Below are 22,938 nucleotides of genomic sequence, written 5' to 3' on the forward strand. Positions count from 1 at the left end.
TATTACATTCATAAGAAGACAAAACTACAGTCATGAAAATGTTTAAATGGAGGAATTATGAATGCAAAAATAATTGTATGAGGCACAGTGAACAACCGGGAATGTAACATCAGTAATGGTGAAGTATTAACAATATAATGAATAACTGACCTTTTTTCAAGGCATTTTTTTTTGGTGAAAGATAATCATATGTTAGTTTAAGAAGCTATGTTTTCAAAACACATTTAGGAAAACATGAATTGTTGTTGGAAAAATATTGCATGCTTCTTATGAAAACCAGCATTTAAAATTTATATGTTCAACCACAAATCAAAGTTAATGGTATTAATGACTGAAAAACATTTTTTAATATCATGTTTTAATTTGTTTAGTGTGAGTTTTTGCTACTGACATATAACTAGCTTTTAACAAAAGACATGTAAACAAAACATGTACTAGTGAAAGTTATGATAATTATACTTGCAGATATCCCCTTCATTCCATCCAATCATGTCATGGCTTACATGCAAATATAATTTCCCTTTTAAAATAAAAGTTACTACTCTTTCAAGAGGGAGAGTTTGGAAAACATTATGAACTCTTAGCTGTGAAGCATTGTAAGTTGATCCGAGAGCTGTGGGTTATTGTTAAGCTGTGAAGCATTGCATTTGAAAGTCCGAGAGAATTTGGATGATAGACATGCGACTTAATTGAATTTCAAAGTTTGTTGTTGTTATTGTTTATTTTTTTATACTTACACAAGCAGCGAGCATGTTGGGAGCTAAATATAACTCAGCAGGAAGGCAACCAATATTGCAAACAAACTAGCTACAGACTATGTGTTTATTTTTAATAGTCTAAATTCCATGTTAAAATATTTTCAATATTTTATATTTATAATGGTAATTCATATGTACTTCAGAAGTATTAGAAGTATTTATCACATAAATAAGAGAATAAAACATCACCTATAATTCCATAAGCAAGAGAAACCCATTTATTATATATACTCAAGTTGTATATGTGTATATTTCTATTAATATCCATCTATCATGTATCTATCTCTGTATCTACCTAGCTATTCCACAGTCTTTCCTTATGATTTTAATTTGACTAGGTTGAAATGCTAGAGCACTTATCATGGACAGATAAATTAAGTTTCAAATTTGGAGTACAGGACTTCTGTTTCCAGATGAGATGGAATAACAGGGACCAAAGTTACACACCTATCTAAAACAACTAAAAACCAAACCGAAAAGAGAGAGAAAGGAAAAACAAGTGAAGCAAGCCCTGTGAGTACACAAGTTTAATGACTAGAGAAATGTTACACATCATAGTGCACAGAAAGGGGAAACTGATTGTTTCCTTAAGCCAAGCACATGGAATTGGGAAGTTCTAAGGTGGGACTTCAGGATTGCTAAGGTGGATAGAGTCTTCTGGACAAAATTCCAAAGATGAGAGGGCTCCAAACAAAGAAATCTCCAGAAACAATGTTATGTCTGGTGATCATTCCTGCTCCTGCTAGTTGGAGTATAAACCTCATAATTCATGGGGCATTGGTTGGAGTCCATAGAATGGTTTTTGCATTAGAAGTGGGAAATATTAGCTATAGACTAAACATGGATTTTAAAAGCAATATGAGGTTGGCGCCACGGCTCACTAGGCTAATCCTCCCCCTGCGGCGCCAGCACCTGGGGTTCTAGTCCCGGTTGGGGCGTTGGATTCTGTCCCGGTTGCTCTTCTTCCCGTCCAGCTCTCTGCGGTGGCCCGGGAGTGCAGTGGAGGATGGCCCAGGTCCTTGGGCCCTGCACCCGCGTGGGAGACCAGGAGGAAGTACCTGGCTCCTGGCTTCAGGTGGGAGCAGCACGCCGGCCTCAATGCACCAGCCATAGCGTCCACTTTGGGGGTGAACCAACGGAAAAAGGAAAACCTTTCTCTCTGTCTCTCTCTCTCTCTCACTGTCTAACTGCCTGTCAAAAAAAAAAAAAAAGCAATATGGTCATTTGTCCTTTCAATTATTGTTTGTAGCTATTGTCTATATTCTCACTAAACTAAGTACTTTTTGTTTTTTACTTGTTAAACTTCTTATTCATTGAACTATTAACTGTTTTTACTATAATGTAAATTTAAAATGCTATCTCAAGAACCAAAAAGGGAGAGAGAGAGAGAGAGAGAGAGAGAAGGAAGGAGAGTAGGAGTGAGAGAAAGAGAGGGAGACAGAGAATATCATTAGGTTCCTTAGAATTGTATTTACAAATCACATTGAATCTGTTAAAAACTAACTAAAAATTAAAATAAAACATTTAAAAAAACAAGATTCTCTGCCTTGTTTTCTGATTTAAAAAATAAAAAATAAAATAAAAGCAAGATTCCAAATAGTCAAATTGTTTCCAAGTAATTTAATTGCGTATTACAACAAAGCCTAAGAATATAATTTGCATACAGAAACACTAAAATATCTAGCACTCAACAAGATAAAATTCACAATGTCTGACATCCAATGCCAAATTACTGGGCATTCAAAGAAACAGGAAAGTTGGATCAATAATGAGAAGAAAAATAAAACTGATCTAGAAATGAGACAGATGGTAGAGTTAGAAGGCAAGGACAGGGGCTGGCGCTGTGGCACAGCGGGTTAACGCCCTGTCTGAAGCGCTGGAATCCCATATGGGCGCCAGTTCTAGTCCCCGCTGCTCCTCTTCTAATCCAGCTCTCTGCTATGGCCTGGTAAAGTAGTAGAAGATGGCCCAAGTCCTTGGGCCCCTGCACCCACGTGGGAGACCTGAAAGAAGCTCCTGGTTTCTGGCTTCGGATTGGCGCAGCTCCGGTCATTGCAGCCATCTGGGGAGTGAGGCAATTCCAAGAGCCCTTAGGCACATGCATTTGAAAACTTTGAAGATGAGGAAAAACAAGTGATAGGAAAGGTATTGGAGTAAATAATGAGTGAAAAATATCTCCAAATTTAATGAAAACTATAAACCTACCAATTCAAAAGCTAAGGCAGGCAGGAATTTGATGGAGTAGTTAAGAGACTACTTGGGGGACCAGTGTTGTTGCAGGTAAAGCTGCTGCCTGCAATGTCAGCATCCTACATGGGCACCAGTTCGTGACTTAGCTGAAAATACTCACCATTTTAATTGGTGCTGAGGAGTGACAAGGAAAAAGCAGTAGCAGAGACCTCTTTCCCAGAGGGCAGTTTGCAGCAGGGCTATGGATGAAGGTAAAAACAGGGATTAGGGTGAACAGAAAGGAAGAGCCTATGCAAAATCCTAAGAAGGCTGGTGTGTTGAAAGGGGAGATAGCCAGCCCCATGCTGAAAGTGGAGAGTACAGAGTAAGTGACTGGGAGGGAGGACATGTGCCTCTGGATGTTCAGCTGGGTTGGCAGGGTGGGAAGAGACAATGAGGACTTTGGAAAACCAGAAACTGAATTGTCACATATGCACAGAGAATTCCATTTTGGAAGGCTACGGGTTTTTGGCAGTGCCTGGCAGAAAACTGGGATTCAGTACATTTGGCAAAATAGTATCCACATAGATGCTTATGCAGGAGCATGAGAAAAATCTACCTCTAAAGGAAAGTCTTCTATCACCGAACTTTCTCAGTAATGCTCAAGACTGTCAGGGCCCACTTCCAAGAGTGGGTAGAAAAATGTTGGGTGGAGAGAAATTCAAATTTACAGTACTCACTTCTACCAGATTGCTCTGCCTTCCATATGTTCATGGATTGAGTTTCTGTAGAAGACATCAATTGGAATAAGAGTTTCCATGTGTAAAATTTTGAAGACCAATATCTACCTGTTAGATCCACAATGCATTGTGTTGTCCTAACCCCCAAATACTTGGACCCAGTATTTCTTGTCCTTTACTATGTTTGTTATGAGAATCTGTGCTTAGTTACTACAAAGCTTCCAGCAGCATAAAACAGCACACTAGGTTAGAGGAGAAAAGTTTCAGGATACTGGTAGGTATACACTTAGCCTTGAGTATTATAAGCAATCTTATATACCAGATGTGACATTAAAAAATGCATTATATGTAACTGTGTATGTAATATGAGCCACTCTAAATATATATACAAATATATATTCACATAATATAATACATACATTATATATAAGCATGTATAAGTATATATACATAATGTGATGTGTAAATATTTGTATGTGTACTCATATTCATATGTTTGTATCTATATGCATATATACACATACATACTTATATATACAAATATATATACACAAATAGACTCATATATACATATAAATATGAATATTTCTCTATGGATTTCTGGAGAAGTTCTTTCTTACTTTAATATTATCCCTCTTTTCACCTTTATTAACATCTGCTTGGCTTTGGTGTCTTAGTTCACTTTATGCTACTGCCACAGAACATCTGATATTGGATAATTTCTAAGGAACAAAAATTTACAGTCTGAGCTGGCATTGTGGCACAGCAGATTAAGCCACCACCTGCAACTCTTGCATCCCATATGAGCATCAGTTCAAGTCCAGCTACTCCACTTCCAATCCAGCTCCCAACTAGTACTCATGGGAAGGCAGCAGAAGTTGGTCCAAGTGTTTGAGCCCTTGCACCCACGTGAAAGAGCTGGATGAAGCTCCTAATTCCTGGCTTCTGGCTTTGACCTGGCCCAGCCCTGGCCATTGCGGCCATTTGGGGAGTGAATCAATGAATGGAAGATCTCTCTCTGTCTTTCCTTCTCTCTCTGTAATCTGTAACTCTTTCAAATAAATAAAATAAATATTTTTGAAAAAATATATCTTGAGGTTGGAAAGTCCAAGATCAAGGGGCTGCATCTTTCCAGTGTCTTCTTCTTGCATCACAACATCATGTGACTAGAGAGAGCAAGAATTCAAACTCACAGCCCAAGCCCTTTTATATTCAGCATTCATTCATTCATGAGGGTAGAGCTGTTAGCAAAGACAAGGGATCTGTCTGCTTCCGGTGTCATGGAATAATCACAGCCTCCAGTGGGAGCCCCTCAGAGGAAAGCTTTATTTACATGTGACAAGTAAAGGAGGTAAGTGAGAAATTGTCTCCTTGAGAGGCAGTTTGCCTGGGCTTTTATAGCAAGGGTTAAGCAAGTGTCCAGGATATAGAAAAGGAGGGGTGAAAGGGTCCTTCCTATCAAGCAACTTACATCTTCATACACTACATGTTTAAATTCTTATTCATACTGGTTTCTTCCAGCTTTCCATGGTTCACTGGGGGGTCTGAAGTACAATATCACAAGATAAGCTTTCCTGGAATATCCCCTGAAGAACAAGCTCAGAAAGTAAAGTGTTTCAAATTCTTTGCCCCATGTCTGTGCTCCCCTCTTGCCTAAATCCTACATTCTTGGTTACAGAGCCTTCATGATCTAAACACTTCGCATAAGCCATACCTCCCAACACTGTTGCATGGGGGCTTAAATTTATAACACATGTTTTTTGGGGGGGGCACATTCAAACCATAGTATTTTGTTAGTAAATAAATATGTTTGTAGGAGAATAAATGGTGTCTTGTAGCATGTAGGCCAGTATCTATACAATACTTATTTGACTTTACCTAAATCTACGGCCTCAAATGACTTCTGATGTTAATCCAAGCCTAACGCCTATCAAATACCCCTCTCCTAGTAGACCTGTGTTTTCTGTTCTCCACAGGACAGCCCTGTCTGCATAGGTACATGGTCCACACTGCACTTATCCTCCACATATTCCTTCAGTTCTAACCCTAATTCATATAATCACCAGCTCTTCCTCCTCCTCCTCATCTACTTAAAAGGAACATGGCCTGCAGAGCCAGCCAAGTTTCAGAATTTAGGATCTTAGTGGAATGTCCCTGTAATTTCACACAGAACCTCACTTCCTAACTCTCATGAATTTTCTTATTGCCACCCACGGACTGAATTAAGGGCTGTGTCATTTTCTTTGATTTTGTTTTCATGGTATTCTTTCTTAGCATGTGTTCAGTAACAGTTGCTGGATAAATGAAAAAAGAATGAGGGAATGAGTGAAAATACCATAGGACCCCTCCAGAGATTCAAAGTGTGGAGCCTGCCACCACTTGCTCCTTTTGGTCTCCATGAAAAAAGGGCAGAGTTGGCTTAACTGCACTCATTTAACCTCAGAATTCCTCTCCAGACCCAAACACCATCCCAGCAGGATGCTGCATTGGACCCCACCCACCCTGGCAGCTGAACAAGGAAGGGAGCCATCTCCCTGGGGTTTCCATCAACCTGCAAATGTCTGCACCAGAGTGCAGTGGGGCCTCTGTCCCAGACGACTCCTGCTGGTGACATAGGTCAGCTCTCATGGCTACAGGACACCTGCCCCCAGTACCAACAACTCAGAAACTGTGGGAGACAGTCTGAGGCAGAGGAATCATCTGGACCGTTTTTCAAGGCATATGCACAACCAGCCCTTCATCTGCAGAGTTGGATTAACTGGTCCTAGGGCATTCTTCCTCCAGGGACCCCTCCAGGCTGATGACTGTTGCCTTCCACTGCTCATTGATAGTCCCTGCCTCTCTCAGCTGTCAGTCATCAGTCCCCAGCCCTGTCCTTCACCTGGTATGTGTGTGTGTTTGTGTGGGGGGGGTAAGCTGCAGACGGGCTCCACTGAACCCAGGGGATAAGACAGCAGCTCCCATCAGATGTTCGGGCAGCTCTCAGGCCTGGGGCACAGGTGAAGGTGCATGGGAGCATGAGAGTGGTCAAGAGATGTTGCACCCAGAAGGATGCAAGGAGACAGCCATCCTCTTCCTGAGGGTGACCGGTGGGGGGCTTGCATGCTGCAGGCCCCTCATCTGCAGATCTGCCCAGGTAGCACTGTAGCTGGCAGCTGGTGGGAAGATCCCCAGGTGTCTCAAGCCTATTCCTGTGTGTTGTCCCATGTGCCACCCCTCCTTTGCCTCTGGCCCCTTCCCCCACTGTGTGGAATTCTGGGTTCAGAGCTCTGAGCACCGGCCTGCCTGGGGTGCCGCACACTCGGTGCTTGATGTGTGTGGTCTCTCACAGACACTGGCCATTGCTCTTTCCTGGAACCTCCAGATGTCCATTGCTCTCTGAGGATTTCTTGCCTGTTCTCTTACCTTGGATGCTGGTCAGTCTAACTTATTTCTTTTGTAAAATTAAGCTGTCTCAGTTATTTTTGTTACAATGTTAAAAAGCTGACTACTACAGAGGGTGCTCTGGGGACAAGTGAAAGGTGCTGTAATGCAGAGAGCACTAGAATGTACAAAAATGTCAGCACCTGGCTACAGTCAGCTCTCAAAGAACCCTGGGGATTTGGACAAGAGGATCTTAAGTTAATGAACCACAGATAACGCACAAATTGTATTTGATCCTCACTGTCACCTTCTTTAGGCCTGCCTTTAGTACTTTGACAACATGTTTTTTGTGTTTGTTTTGTTTTGTTTTGTTTTGTTTTTGTCCCCAGAGAGACATCTTGCAGTCCTAATGAGAGAAATCAATTAGAGTCAGTAGGTTGGTCTCAGGCTGAGGGAGGAGGAAGAAAAGTGTGGGCCCCAGATAAATTCAGGCCAGGGATCTCCTTCTAGCCTGTCACTTCCTAGCCAAGGGTCCTAGGAAATGCCTAAGGTCTGAGCCTCAGTTTCTTCCTCAGTAAAATGAAGACATTCATCCCATGCAGAACTGCTAGAATGTATGTACTATACGTGAAGTACCTGGTGCAGTGTCTGGCATATAATGAAAATTTAATGATTGCAAGTTATTTTTAGTGTTACTGTGACCCAAGTCCTACCACCCTCTCCTCTGGAATTGTTGTCTGATGCATATCAGAACATGCAACTCACGTATGATGTGTAATACCAAACCAGCCAAAATGCTTTGTAAGTAAATTTAGCAAAGTTTCCCTCTTGGGGGTTATCTTTTAAAATTTGAATATGACGGAATCACCCACTGGGTACAATTCAAAGCTTCCAGAATTTGATCAAGGACCAGCTCCTTCCCTAACTCCCAGCTGATTTTCCACCCAAATCACTATTTTAACCCCACCCAGAACCTAGTCCTTGTTTAAAGTTGTCCAAATGACATGAAAGGGTAACTTAATTGAAATTTTCTTCTAATTGAGTTAGCTTAAATCCAGGCATCATTCTACCTGCATATTTATCTAGAAATCCTTATTTCTCAGGAAATCTTTGCAGATGCTGAGTATAAAATACCTAGTCTGCACACTGTTAAAAAAGAACTGACAAAAGAACTCAGGACACCTTCCATACATGCTGCAGGTGCAGATTCCTTTCTGCTTTATCCAACATCCAGAAAGGATTGTACATAGCATTATTAAGTTCCATGCTTTTCTCTCAGCTCTCAGACCCACTCCCTGAAGGAGTAGCCTCTTCCCCAACCCAGGCCCATCACACGGAACTCCTACAAAAGGAAGCATGGTTTTCCAAAGCCTCAAGCTGCCTTGGCTCATAGCATTTACACTCAACTATCTTCACTTGAAGCCCAGCTGCTCAGCTGTCTTTCCCTGATTCTGTGGGTCTCAGAGGACATCTCTCCATCTTCCTCCTATCGTGGCTGCTGCTGGACTCTACCCTTCTCTGCTAGGGTGGGTGTGGCTTGAACCAGAATCTCCACTCAGCACATGGCCTTCCACAAAGCAGATACTCAACACAAGTTTGGGGAAGAAATAAGCCAGAAAACAAGAGTTGTGTTTATTACAGTTTAATTTGCACCTGAATAATCTAACAAGATATAGAAACTTATCTTTTAATCTTTCAGAGTAACACACTGAAAGGGATAAGGGAATCAATATGATAACACTTAGCTTTTTTCTCTATGTATTGCTAAATGCTTTTACTTTTCCAAGGATACGAATATTCTACTGCCATGGAATTTTGTTCCAAATTACAAACAAGATGGAGGGCTTCCCAACTGGTTTTACAAAATAGCAAAAACTCATTTGCTTATTCTGAAAAAAAAATAAATATGTGAGAAATATAATTAATTAACAAATATTTAGAAGCTAATCAACCTTTTAGTAAAAGTAACAACATTTTTAAATGTTCGATATAAAGAAGATAAATCCCTAAATCCTCTAAAGAAAGCAGTAAGATAAAGATATTATACAATTCATTACCTCTAGGTCCAGCCTGACCCTCCACTACTGAGACTTTTGACTTCACTCTGAGAACAGAGTGAAGAATCTGCCTAATTTTACTCAGGGTAGGAGATGCTGATGCTGGCAATAGAACTGGCACTGGCCATGGCAGTAGTATCTACTGTGGCAATTCTGGCCTGGGCTCTCTCTGCCTCATCTCTCAAAGCCTCCTCATACCATACTGGGAAGGATCTTGGATCACTTCCATTGATCTTGGCCAAAAACTCCAGAAGACTCATCTTGCTGATCTCAGCATGGGCCCTTGGACCCCACAGGAACTCATAGCGAGCAGGATCACTGTTGGGTACCTGACGCCACTCCAAGTACCCTTCTTGCACCCAATCTTCTGTGAGTAACTTTTCGGGCTTCCCATAGATATAGTGCCTCTCCCCAAGAGACAACCCCATCCCAATCAGCACATCCCAGATCTCTTCCTCAGGGGCATAGTTACCACTCATGAAAATGACACTCAGGATAAGTATCAGGAGGCCAGTCTTGGGCATGCCCTGGACATCACTAAGCAACCCATCATAGGTGAGGCCCAGGGAGATAACGAGGGCATAGGAGTGGTTAGTGGGGTCCACTTCCTTTACATCAATGCCAAAGACCAGCTGCATGCATTCAGAGGCTTCACTGAGGATCACAGGAAAGTGATCCTGGTAATTCTGAATGACACACATCAGCATTTCTTCCTTGGTGGTGGGAGCATTTGTCTGATACTTGAAGAGCAAGAACTCCACCAAATTAGACACCTTTTCCTCTATCTTACTTCTGAGAAAAGACTCAGGCTCTCTCAGGGCCTGTGAGGTGCTAGGACCCTCCTTATCTTGGCTGCTGGTACCCTCACTGGATTGGCCCCATGGAGTGGAGGTCATGCCAGTAGAGGAGGAACAGGATACCTGAGGACTCTGGAGAGAACTCTGTGTGCTATCATCATCAAAAACCTCCTCTGAGGTGCTTGACATTAGAGAATAGAAAGAGGAGGATGTCGAAGAGGAGGAAGAGGAGGGAAAAGAGGAAGAACAGGTAGAGGAGGATGAAGAAGCATCCTCATCCGTAATGTTCTGTGTCTCAATTTGGGCCTGAAGGTCTTCTTCAAGCACATACCGCCGACGCTTTGGAGCTCGAGGCATGATGACTCTCGTTGGAGGCAGCAGGCAAAAGAATGGGCAGCAGCTGGGTTATGGGGACCCCACAGGCCTAAAAGAGAAAGGGACCATGTGAGTGACATCAATTGAAAACTGCACCCTTGGCTGTTTTGGCAAAAGCCCACTTACATTTTTTCTCTTTGGGTTGTGGTGCACTAGTGCCTCACACAGATCCTGTCCTACTGGTGAGACAGTACCATGAGAAGTGCAAAGAAACGGGTCAGCAGAGAGTGAGAATCCAGGGCTGTCAGTGAGGGTGGGTTGGAGTCAAGCACTGTGGGGTCCCTTGTGTTCTGCTGGTGGTTTGCAATCCACATTCAAGGGATGTACCTCACCTTGAGTCTTGGCACTGCTTCAGCCTTGTCTTCTCTGTGACCTAAGTGCACTGTCTCACATAAGTCTTTGACCAGCAGGTTTCTGGAGCTCCTATAAGAAGAATAGAGGGGAGTCTAGAGTTCAGACTGCAAGTATCACCCTGGGCCCACCAGTCAGGAAAGTGTGTTAGGTTCTGAGAGGTCCTCACTGTTAAAAAGTGGAAGATCCCCTTTGCACCCACTTAGAGTTCTCAATTTCCTCTGGCAGTTTAGACTCTACCACTCTGCTGTCCTGAAGCAACACAAAGCAGAAGTTCACCTCCCTAAGAGGCAACAAGAAGCAGTGAAGGGTCTCACATCTGGCAACACCTGGCAAAGCCTCATAGCAACAGTTTGTGACCCTGCTGTTCTATGTCTGATCCAGTTCCTTGCTATTGGCCTGGGAAAAGCTGCAGAAGACAGCTCAAGTATTTGGGCACCTATCACCCACGTGGGAGACCAGGATGAAGCTGTTGGTTCCTGGCTTTGGCCTGGCCCAGCCCCAGCCATCGTGGCCATCTTGGGAATTAACCAGTGGATGGATTATCTTTCTGCCATTCTTTCAAATAAATAAATATTTTTAAAAAACAAAAATAAAAAAGAAGAGGATGGCAAGTGTGGGGTCCAACTATATTGAGATGAGAGGGTCCCCCAAGTCCTAACTTTTATATTTGGTTGGGCCTGAAATAATTCTCTCTGTGATCTGAGGCTATAATTTTCATGAGATGTTAAAGAGGAAGTGTCCCATATCTTCTCATGGCTTACTAAAGGGCAGGATGGGGCTGGGATTCTTTCTGTTCTGTTGAAGGATATTTCCTCAGTCCTAAGTCTGAAAAACGGCATTATCTGGGACTCTTGCCTCTGCTGATTTGAGTCAAAATCCCTTAAATCAAGGTTTTCCTCTCCCTGAAAACGTCTACTTTAGATGTGTAGGCTACTGGATGGTGGTGGCCCACAGACAAAGGGACATAGAGGAGTTTGTTTCCTTAGGAGTTAGAGGTCCTCTGAGTTCTTCCTCAGGGCCCTCATCTTGACTCCTGGCCAGGTATGGGGTCTTTGCTGTGATGACATGAGTGAAGCTTTCTCAGACCAAGGCCCCCACCTCTTTGACACCACCAGGCTAAAAATGGAGGGTACCTCAAACTAAAAGTTCTGCTTTGGGTTTTTCAGAGATGGATGGAGAATGCCCTTGGTGCTCTCCCTCTGGGTATTCATATTTATTCCTGGAAGTACCTAAACTTCTTGTATACATTACTTGTATGCATCTTGTATACATCACTCCCTTAGAGCAATGCCTCCTCTCCCAAGAACCCTCCCCCACCCCCCAAAGTGGGAGCCTGCCACATCCAGCTACCTTTATGAGGGCCCTCCTAGGGCTAACAACAAGCAATGTTTAGATTTCTATGAGATTCCTTGTTTCTGGGCTGGGGGTACAATTAGTCCTCAAAAAATCTGCATTTATAGTGCTGGTAGAACCTCGGACTCCTCCCTCTTCTAACTAGAGGCTTTCCCCTCAGTAGAAGTCCTTCCCCTCTCTGAGAATCCCTAGCTAAAATCCCTAGCTTGGTATCCCTTCTAGTTGATAGTGGGGGTAGGGAGGGTTTGTATGGGCCCTTTTGTGCTCTAGAGTAGGGTCTCCCTCATTCCTCCCTCTTAGTCCACACTTTGGCCAGTCCTGGCGGGGCCTGGGCCTCCCACAGCTAACCTGACGCGGCATCTCTTAGACCATGGCAAAAATCTTCCTCAGATACCAGAAGGCAAACTGAGGGGTAGCCTCAGTCGGTAATTTATTCTGAAACTTTCCACAGCTGACAGCAGGAGCGGGGTAGGAGCATCCTACCTTCACGTCCTTTCCTTCTGTTTAGCTGAATCACACACCTAACAAAAACCGTCAGTTCCTTTCTTCTCCCGGAAGTCAGGAAATACCACATCCAGTTAGATGCTCCGGGGTCTCTCAGGGCTGACAGCAGGGGCGCTTTCTGTTCTGGAGCGGTTTTGTAAATCTAGGATCTTCTCCATTCTCCCTTAAGATCCTTTAAGATCTTAAGGCTCCCTTAAGATCCTAACCTTGTTCTTGAAACCTGGGACTTCGTCTTCTGATCTGAATTAGACCATTCACATGAAACTTTCCCCCCTCAGGCTTAGGGGAAGTTGGTCCTTGCCATGTCAGGCTGCATTCCTTAAGTCTCCAAGGGCTGAGGAACCAAGAAGCCTCCCGAACTCCTGTCAAGGTCCGGGATTTCTTTCTCTGTTGATTTCAGGCCATACCTTCAGATTCCAGCCCAAGTCTTCACTTCTTTATTTTTATAGTGAAAAGACAAGCTTCAGGGGTTTGGAATGTCCTGACATTTAACTGCCCATTGCAGGAATTTCCATTTTTTAACCTTCATTCTTAGTAAAAACATAGCTTTTACATCTCTACGAAATGTATGTTTTAGAATATACATAAATTTCATAAAACAATAGCTATCCTTACTATGTGTGATTCACTTGAAATTGTATTTTTGGTTCATTCATTATATTCTATTGAAAATTTTTTCAAAAAGGCCACTAGTCACTAAGATGGAGTCAGGTGGTGTTTAGCACAGACTCTGAAGTCACACTGTCCCAATCAACCCCATTGTCTCTAGTCGCTGATGCTACATGAGGGCTACCAGCATCTGTGGTGTGAGATGCTGTCTCAGGTTGTGCAATGAAGTGGGGACAGAAGTTAAAACTGCCCTCCTGGTCGCCCTGTCATCTGTCATCTATGCAAGCTACAGACCCACTCCAACTTGTATACTACTCCCTCCAACCCAAACTCCAGTGACAGTTCAACTGTCTCTTCCAGGGCTTTCTAATATTTGCTGTTTAGATATTAAGTGTGTGTTTTAATACTGATTTTTGGAGTATAAGAGAGCAATATGCAGTTGTTGCTCATCTTGGCCTACAAGTAAAGCAGTAACTCTGTAAACAATTTGAGGATCATGTACATCTTTATAATGTTTTTCTTGTGTTAATGAAAATGTTGCTCATGCTCTAATTGGAACTCTGTCACTTGAATCTATCAGCAGCTTTTATTGTTTTCTCTATTAAGAAATTGTTCATTTTTGTTATGATTTCTTTTAGGTAATGTTTGGATTTTATTGCTCTTGTGAATGGGATATTTTCTATCACAGGTTATAATTTTTAAATTTCTTTTGTGTGGTAAGTTTCTTGATTTTGCTATAATGAGCTTCAATACAAAATTTTTCTGATGTCCTTTGTTCATTTAAATACTCCACATATATATTCTTTTGAATTTTCTTTAAAGCTAACCTTGTCATCAAATGTTACCTTTTGATCTTCAATATTTGTATCTCATTTATTCTAATATCCACAGCTCTGGTTGTGTATTCCAGTGCAGTTTTGGACAGTAGAGAAGATAGCATATATATACATTTTGTGTTTCTATGGCTTCAATTGGAATTCTTCTAACATATAACTTATATGAGTGTTTGCTATAGATTTTAGGAAATGTAAGTTTTGTTCTAGTGTTGATGTTTATTTTATTTTGATATACTTGTGTTGAATTTTTTTCAAAAATTTTTTATTTACCCATTGATGTGATCAAGTATATTTTCTGTTTTCATTTAGGTACAGGGAATTACAACTGAAAGCATTTTCTAATGTTAAATCATACTTTTATTCCTTGTATAGAGCCTGTTTGTTCATTTAATTTACTGCTGTGTTGAATATCTATTAAATTATTTAGAATATTTGTTGCTATGTGATGGAGCTTGGCTCAAGTATTATTTTCATGGGGTGTTCTCATCTGTTAGTGGAATCAAGGAGCGCTAGCCTAGCAAAGTGAATGAATAATTATCCATCTATTGTATGCTTTGGAATAGTTTACATAAGATAGTGATTTGCTTCCCCCTGACCATTTCATGTAACTAGCCTCCAAAACTACCTTGTCCTGGAACATTTGTAAGCGGTTTGAGTTTTAAATACAATTTCAGTTTATATTGTTTGATTAAACCTTTAAGTGTTCAATTTCATTTAAAGCATCAAATTTAAAGGCAGGATATTTATTAAAGATTTTATTTAAATTTTAAAATATTTATTCATTTTATTTGAAAGGCAGAGTGGCAGAGAGAGAGAGAGAGAGAGAGAGAGAAATTGTTCTTCCATCTGCTAGTTCACTCCCCAAATGACGGCAAATCCAGATTTGGACAAAATTGGAGCCAGAAGCCAGAAACTTCATGCTGATCTCCCACATGGGTGGCAGGGGCACTACCACTTCAATCATCTTCCACTGTCTTCCCACTTAAATCTGCAAAAATCTGGATTAGAAGCAAAGTAGCTAGGACTAAAACCAGCACTCCTATGGGATGACAGTGTCGCTTTCAGCCACAACAACAGCCAATAAAGTTTTTATTACAAAATAAAACTTTCAGCTCTTGCCACTTTAATAATTTGAAGCATATGTAGACATAATATAATTTTATTTCTAAATATTTAATATGTTTTATGAAAGATAACTCCTTTATGAAAATAAATCCAATATGTTCCCTAAAAATTTGTTTTCTTTTGCATCGGAGTTTCATCATGTAGATGTTACATGTATTCTGTTAGATTTAAATTTAGATATTTCATTGTTTTGGGTGCTAATATTTATTTATTTATTAAGATTTTTTTATTTATTTGACAGGTAGAGTTATAGACAGAGAGAGGGAGAGAGACGAAGAACAAGGTCTTCCATCTACTGATTCAGTCCCCAAATGGCTGCAATGGCAGGAGCTGTGCCGATCCAAAGCCAGGAGCCAGAAACAACTTCTGGGTCTTCCATGTGGGTGCAGAGGCCCAAGGATTTGGTCCATCCTCCACTGCTATCCCAAGCTACAGACAGAGAGCTGGATAGGAAGAGGAGCAGTTGGGAAATGAACCGGTGCCTGAATTGGATGCTGGTGCTGCAGGTGGAAGTTTAGCCTACCATGGCACAGCGCCAGCCCCTAATATAATTTATTTTTAATTTCAAGTTCCATTTATTTCATGCTAATACATAGAAAAGCAATTGACTTTTGTATATTAATCTTTTATAAATTTACTTTATTTGAAAGTCAGAATTACAGAGAGAGAGGGAGAGACAGAGATAGATATATAGATAAATAGATAATCATATCTTATACATAATATATATCATATCTTATAGATAATAGAAAGATAAATATAAAAAGTTAAATAATTATCAAATACCCATGCGTTTTTCACTTTTATTTGGCAGACATATACTTCAAAAAGTTACTTGAATCAGCACCCAAATATGATCTTGTCATTACAATTGTTTGTCTTCCTTAAGTACTTTTAAATCTCTCTTCCCATTGCCTCTTTTTTTCCTTGTAATTTAAAAACAGATACAGAATAAACAGGTCTTCTGTCCAGTTTCCCATATTATACATTTTGGTAGATTTAATGCTTGTGGTTTACCTTAAGTTTTTCAGATCTTATTTCTGACACTAAAAAATGCTCCAGGCTCATAATTGCATTCATACCCTAGTTCAAGAATCCATTTCTCAAAGAATTTCTTAATCCTTTCACTGGATGATCATTTTAGAAACCTAGATCTCAGAGCTAGGTATGTCTGTACCTACTAGACAATTATTATTTATAGGCCCTCTCAGCGCACAGAGCAAGGAAATACCTATGTACATGAACATATACATATAAATATTGATATATGTAAGCACATTTTTCTATATTAAGCTGAACATGAGTTTATGATGATGCCTCAAACTCTAATCCACTAATATAAATATCTTTCTAAGTCCTTCCCTTGCTTAATGAATCACTCAATTCTGGTATATATGTGTAGTGGTTTCAGAATTATAAACCTATTTGCCTGAGGAAACAACTTTACCAACCAAAGTATAGCACTTACATACAGTTCTTTTTGACTTCAGCCTTATGACATTCATTGCCAAGTTACTTAGGGCAATAAGCTCTTACAACCTTCAGTAAAGCTTTTTTTCTCATATATATATATTTTTTTTTACAGGCAGAGTGGACAGTGAGAGAGAGAGACAGAGAGAAAGGTCTTCCTTTGCCGTTGGTTCACCCTCCAATGGCCGCCGTAGCCGGCACGCTGCAGCCAGCGCATCACGCTGATCTGAAGGCAGAAGCCGGGTGCTTCTCCTGGTCTCCCATGCGGGTGCAGGGCCCAAGCACTTGGGCCATCCTCCACTGCGCTCCCGGGCCACAGCAGAGAGCTGGCCTGGAAGAGGGGCAACCAGGACAGAATCTGGCGCCCCAATCGGGACTAGAACCTGGTGTGTCTGAGCCGCAGGCGGAGGATTAGCCTATTGAGCCACAGCGCTGGCCTTCATACCTTATAATAGTTAGAATATTCCACTACATTCTGTATCCCATTTTGAAATATCTTTTTCTCCTATATTATTTTTTCAAACATTAACTTTCACTCTTGATGTATTCAAGTTCTATGATTTTTGAAAAATGCATATTGTCATGCATATACCATGTCAGTTTCTTAAAAATACCTTCACTGTCTTAATAAATATCCTGTTTTTAACTTGTTTACACTTTTCTCTATGTGTTTACCATTCCTATTTTTCTCTTTCCAGAACGTTATATAAATGAAGTCATTTACTTTGCAGTCTTTTCCCACTGCTTCTTTCATTTAAAAATATGAATTTATAATTTATTCATATCTTTCTATGTCTTTTGGTCATTCTTCTATTAATGAGTAATGTACTATTGTAAGGTTGTGTTACAGTTCATCCATTTACCTGTTAAAGTACATCTTACCTCCAGTTTTTTGCAATGATCAAATAAGCAGGTATAAACATTCATGTACAGGTTTTTATGTTGATTTAAGTTTTCAAATTATTCAGTTAAATGCCCAGGAGTGTGCTTTCTGTATCTATAGTGACACTGTTTATTTCTTTAGAAAGTATTTATTTATTTATTTATTTACTTGAAAGGCAGAGTAACAGAGAAAGAGGGAAAGCCAGAGAAAGAGAGAGCAAGAGAGCGAGATCATTCTTCCATCTGCTAGTCTGCTCCCAAAATGGCTGCAACAGCTGGGGTTGGCTCAAGATGAAGGCAGGAATCAAGAACTCCTGGTCTCCCAAGTGGGTGGCAGGGACTCAAAAATACTTGAGCTTCCCAGATGCATTAGCAGGGAACTGGATGGGAAGCAGCATAGCCAGGACTGGAACCAGCACTGTGTTATGGGATGCTCACTTTGCAAATGGCAGTTTAACCCTCTGAATCACAATATCCACCCCATGTTTAGCATTTTTAAGAAAATAACAAACTATTTTCCAAAGTGGCAGTACTATTTTGCATTCCCATTAGAAACAAATGAGAGTTCGCACTCTGCATTCTTACCAATTTTTTCACTTTTAGGTACTCTGGTAAGTGTGTAGTGGTATTTCACTGTTTCATTTTCAATCCTGTGATAACAAATGATATTCAGAATCTTTTCCTATGCTTAGTTGCCACATGTTTACTTTCTTTGGTGAGGCGTCTTCTTATATGCTTTGTTCAGTTTTTAGGTGAATTGTTTATTGTCTATTACTGAATTTAGATTTAAGAGTTCTTCGTATTTTGCATATAAGTTCTTTATTCGATTGGTGTTTTGCATCTGTTTTCTCATTCTCTGTGGCTCCTCTTTTCATTTTCTTTATAATATCTTTCACAGTGCACATTTTTAAAAATAGCATTCAACTTAGCATTTTTTTCTTTCATGGATCTGAATACTCATTACCAAATCTAAGGTCACACAGATTTTTTTCTATGGTTTTTCTTTCAGATTTTAGAGTTTCTGCATTTTACACTTAGATCAATAAGCTATTTTGTGTTAGTTTTTGTGGGAACTGTAAAATTTTGTCTAGACTTCTTTTTCTTTCTTGGCCCTTGTCTATACTCTTGAAGAACAGTGGTTTTTGTACTTACTACTTGTTAAATTCTTTATTTAGTGGAGGGTTAAGCTTGTGATTATAAAGAAAATCCAAAGTATGTCATTATAAAAATTAAAAATAAAAGTAAGAAAAGAAGGAGGGAGGGTGGAAGTGAAGGTAGGATGGGAAGTATCATTATGTCCTTAAAACTGTATATATATATGAAATATGTGAAAAAATTTTCCCTTTTATAAATAATTTTTAAATTATCTTTTTTCATAAAATTTCTTTTGTATTTTTCAGAAATTGGCTGACTATGGATATAGGTCTATTTCTGGTCACTATTTTGTTTTATTAATTTACATTTCTATTCTTTCATCAATTCCATGCTGTCCTGGTTACTGTAAAGCTTAAAACTGGGTACTCCAACTTTGTTGTTCTGCATTTTGGTGGCTATTCTAAGACATGCTTTTCCACAGAAAATATAGAATCAGTTTGTTGACATTTAGAAAATAGCTTACTGAGAATGTGCTTGGTTTCATGTTGAATCTATGGAACACCTTAGGAAAAACCAGCTTATGACAGTTTTCTGTCTTCCAACCCATGAACGTGAAACAACTTTCAATTTATTTTGGTCTTTGATTTCTTTCACGAATGTTTTGTAATTTCTACACACAGATTCTCTATTCTCTTTACTGCAGAAAGTTTGTGGAAATGGAAATAATAGATACATTTATTTTCATGCAAAAATATTGAAATCTATGCACAATTTTTAAATAATGTACATTGTCATGAACACTTTGAAGACCCCTCATACACGTAGATTCCAATTTTTTGGATCAAAATTACCTTATATTTAAACTCCATTTTCTACAAACTTTTTGAGGTATGCCCATGCATATTTGTTAGACTTGTACCTAGATATTTTATTGAAATTATTGAATATTGAATCAGACTTGCATACCCTATTTAGCTATTTAAACCATTACCTGCTGCCTCCCAGGATCTACATTAGCAAACTTGAATTGGGAGTGAAGCCATGACTCAAAGCCAGGCACTGTGTTATGGGATGTCCCTAGTGGTTGGTGTCCCTAGTGGGGGTACTTACCACTGCACCAATCACCTGACATTGTTTTATCTTTCTTTAAGCTGCAATCCTCTGTTATTCTGGTGAAGACCTGTTGATGTAGAAGTAAAATGTAGGAGAGAGGAATCCTTCTACACTCTTGTGATTAAGTCTCAGTTTTTATTTTATTTTGTTTTATTTATATAAAGGGAACAAATTTCACATATACAGTTTTAAGATTGTAATGATAATTCCTATCTTACTCTCTCTCCCTCCTTCACTCTCACCCTTCCCCCTTATTCTTTTCTTAATTTTATTTTAGTTTTCACAATGACATACTTTCAATTTACTTTATATTCTCAGCTTAACTCTCCACTAAATAAAGAGTTCAACAAGCAGTAACTACAAAAACCACAGGCCCTCAAGAGTATAGCCAAGGGCTATAAAATGATCAAATCTCCGAAAGTCAATTTTGCTTATATAAATAATTTTTGTACACTCTATATTAGTTACCACAAATCAGAGAAAAGATATGATAATTATCTTTTGGAGACTGGTTTATCAGTTTTTTAGTATGTTGTTTTACAGGGCTATGTCCTTAATGGTCTTTTGTTTTTATTTTATTTGTTTTGAATATTACCATCCTTTGCCACTTAGATGGGACAGAAGTCAACTGAGTGCTCTTCTAACTGTGTGATATAAGGCTCTGGTAATTTTTTTTTCATGAGACAGTAGGTCTTTGCACAGGGTATATTTAAAAAGTGGTAACTTTCTCCTCACACTGCCAAATATATGAGATTATTATTATTTCTTTGGTTCCTCATTATGAGAATCTGGTAGAGCTCTTGGAAGCAAAAGCTAAGAGAGTATTGGGGCCTCCTTAGACTATAAGTCTAGGAATTTAACAATCTCATACCAGTGTGTCCTCTGCCTTCAGCAATTTATCAATGTTCCATTTAAGTGTACCCATCAATTTGTAGTTTCAACAGCTTCTGCTCCAGGTGTTGGTCTATGCCATGTTTGTGTTTATTCATTTGTCCTTCACAGTTTTGGAGTGGCAGTTTTGAATTCAACCTAAATTCTCTGACAGATCCAAGAAAAGTCATTGATTTTTAGCTTGTTCAGCTTTTTTTTTTTGTTATAATGGTGAGAGTGAAAATTTCCAAGCACTTTAAATATGAGAGCTGAAAATGAATATTTACCACACTTTTAAATGAAAATTTTAAAATTCATTTTGGCAAATTAGAAAAAACATAGAAGTACAAAAATAACCTTACAGAAACCTGTACCCATTAGCAGATTTTTATTTTCTACAGATTACTAAAATTTCAGCTTGTGTCTTAATTACAGGAAATGAGGCTAGAGTCTCAGGCCAGTCAAAAATCTATCAGCCAATGGTATTAAGTAGAACAAAAAAAATACTATTTTATTCCTTTTAGTATTTAAAATAGTAAGTTGTTCCTCAACAGTCAGGACAAGAGCTGATCAAGTCACTGTTTCTCATAGTGTCCATTTCACTTCAACAGGTTTCCCCTTTGGTGCTCAGTTAGTTGTGACCAATCAGGGAGAACATATGATATTTGTCCCTTTGGGACTGGCTTAATTCGCTCAGCATAATGCTTCCATAGAGGCTTCCATAGAGGCTTCCATAGCCTTGGCAGACCATGACAACAGCCTAGGGTGATTACTGACGCCATAAATAAAAGTGTCAATTTGTTAAGTCAACAACAGGAGTCACTGTGCACTTACTCCTCATGTGGGATCTCTGTCCTTAATGTGTTGTCCAATGGGAATTAATGTTATAACTAGTACTCCAAGGCCGGCGCTGTGGCTCACTAGGCTAATCCTCCGCCTTGCAACGCCAGCACACCGGGTTCTAGTCCCAGTCAGGGCGCCGGATTCTGTCCCGGTTGCCCCTCTTCCAGGCCAGCTCTCTGCTGTGGCCCGGGAGTGCAGTGGAGGATGGCCCAAGTGCTTGGGCCCTGCACCCCATGGGAGACCAGGATAAGTACCTGGCTCCTGCCATCGGATCAGCAAGGTGCGCCGGCCACAGCGCGCCAGCCGCGGCAGCCATTGGAGGGTGAACCAACGGCAAAGGAAGACCTTTCTCTCTGTCTCTCACTGTCCACTTTGCCTGTCAAAAAAAAAATAATAATAATAAAATAAACTAGTACTCCAACAGTACTTTATACTTTGTGTTTCTGTGTGGGTGCAAACTGTTGAAATCTTTACTTAGTATATACTAAGTTGATCTTCTGTATATAAAGATAATTGAAAATCAATCTTGATGAAGAATGGGATGGGAGAAGGAGTGGGAGATGGGATGGTTGCAGGTGGGAGGGAGGTTATGGGGGGAAAAAGCTGCTATAATCCAAAAGTTGTACTTTGGAAATTTATATTTATTAAATAAAAGTTAAAAAAAAGGTCTATCAGAATTTTCCTGAGCCCATTCTAGAGGCATTCAGTGTGTTCATAAGGGACATTATGGCTTCAATAGATTATTAGATTTTTTCTATTGTTTTGCTGTTATAAGGTCTGGCACTACAAGTAACTTTGAATTTATGTTACTTTGTACATTTATGACTACATCTCTAGAATGAGTTCATAGTAGTGAGATGTTTCTAGGTCAGAGGATAAGTGCATTTTCTATTTCTACTTTGCAATTTATTTTCTGGTATATTTCCATTTAATATAAATTGTCATGTATTCTGGCTACAGATTATTCGTTGTACTTTGTTACATTTTAAAACTATCTGATGGATTTCTATGTCACTCCAGTTCAGTTTTATTTATCTATATGTGCTAGAGTTTTGTCTTACTGTTTTTAATATTATTTATTAAATTTATTTTTCTTCTTTTCATATTTTTATTTCCTTAGATTCTGATATTAGTTTCTTGATCTCTAGATAATTTATAGCGAATTCATTTAAAGGTATACATTTTCTCTGAATGTCCTTATTCATCATCAACCACATTAGATATGTATTATATATAGTGATGTCATTGTCTTTCATGATCACACATTCATTTTTTTATTCTTTCCAGACATTTTCCATATGTTTTTTCTGTCTATTATCTATATCTATCTATCATCTATCTTTCTGTAAACCATCTGTCTCTGTCAGACTAACACATTTGCTGATTTTTGAAGTCCATTAGGGTACAAGAATTTGGATTGTATGATTTCTGTTTAGGGAAATTGAGGAAAGTTTAGTTTCCTAGTATATGTTTCAGCTTTATTTTTAAAGAAAGCTTTTATTTAATGAATACAAATTTCATAGGTACAGCTTTAGGATACAGTGGTTCTTCCCCCATACCCTCCCTCCCACCCCAACTCCTGTCCCACTTCCTACTCACTCTCCCATCCCATTCTTCATTAAGAT

General features: G+C 39.5%; 3 protein-coding genes across 3 annotated transcripts in view; 1 reads left to right on the forward strand and 2 right to left on the reverse strand.

Moving 5' to 3' along the window:
* LOC138847567 (uncharacterized) overlaps window positions 1–22,938 on the forward strand; it is a 668,340-nt gene that overhangs the window by 139,509 nt on the left and 505,893 nt on the right. Inside the window, exon 11 of the mRNA XM_070066705.1 lies at window positions 9,484–9,767. Coding sequence (XP_069922806.1) covers window positions 9,484–9,767 — 284 coding nt within the window. The remainder of the gene's footprint in view (window positions 1–9,483; window positions 9,768–22,938) is intronic.
* Window positions 8,959–10,241, reverse strand: LOC100352046 (melanoma-associated antigen 10). Its single transcript, XM_070066567.1, has one exon. It carries the CDS (start codon window positions 10,239–10,241, stop codon window positions 9,165–9,167), a length of 1,077 nt encoding a protein of 358 aa, XP_069922668.1. The 3' UTR covers window positions 8,959–9,164.
* The window catches only part of GABRA3 (gamma-aminobutyric acid type A receptor subunit alpha3), a 327,873-nt gene continuing 315,202 nt past the window's right edge, over window positions 10,268–22,938 (reverse strand). The window contains exons 10-11 of the transcript XR_011385360.1: window positions 10,592–10,682; window positions 10,268–10,308 (exon numbers count right to left, since the gene is read on the reverse strand). The gene's annotated coding sequence lies outside the window, so the exon portion shown is untranslated. The remainder of the gene's footprint in view (window positions 10,309–10,591; window positions 10,683–22,938) is intronic.

Source organism: Oryctolagus cuniculus, chromosome X (genome assembly GCF_964237555.1).
Source record: "Oryctolagus cuniculus chromosome X, mOryCun1.1, whole genome shotgun sequence".
Lineage (NCBI taxonomy): Eukaryota > Metazoa > Chordata > Mammalia > Lagomorpha > Leporidae > Oryctolagus > Oryctolagus cuniculus.

What these genes read in the sequence shown, in the direction of transcription:
- LOC100352046 (XM_070066567.1), bottom strand. Translation starts at nt 10,241, where the DNA reads ATGCCTCGAGCTCCAAAGCGTCGGCGGTATGTGCTTGAAGAAGACCTT.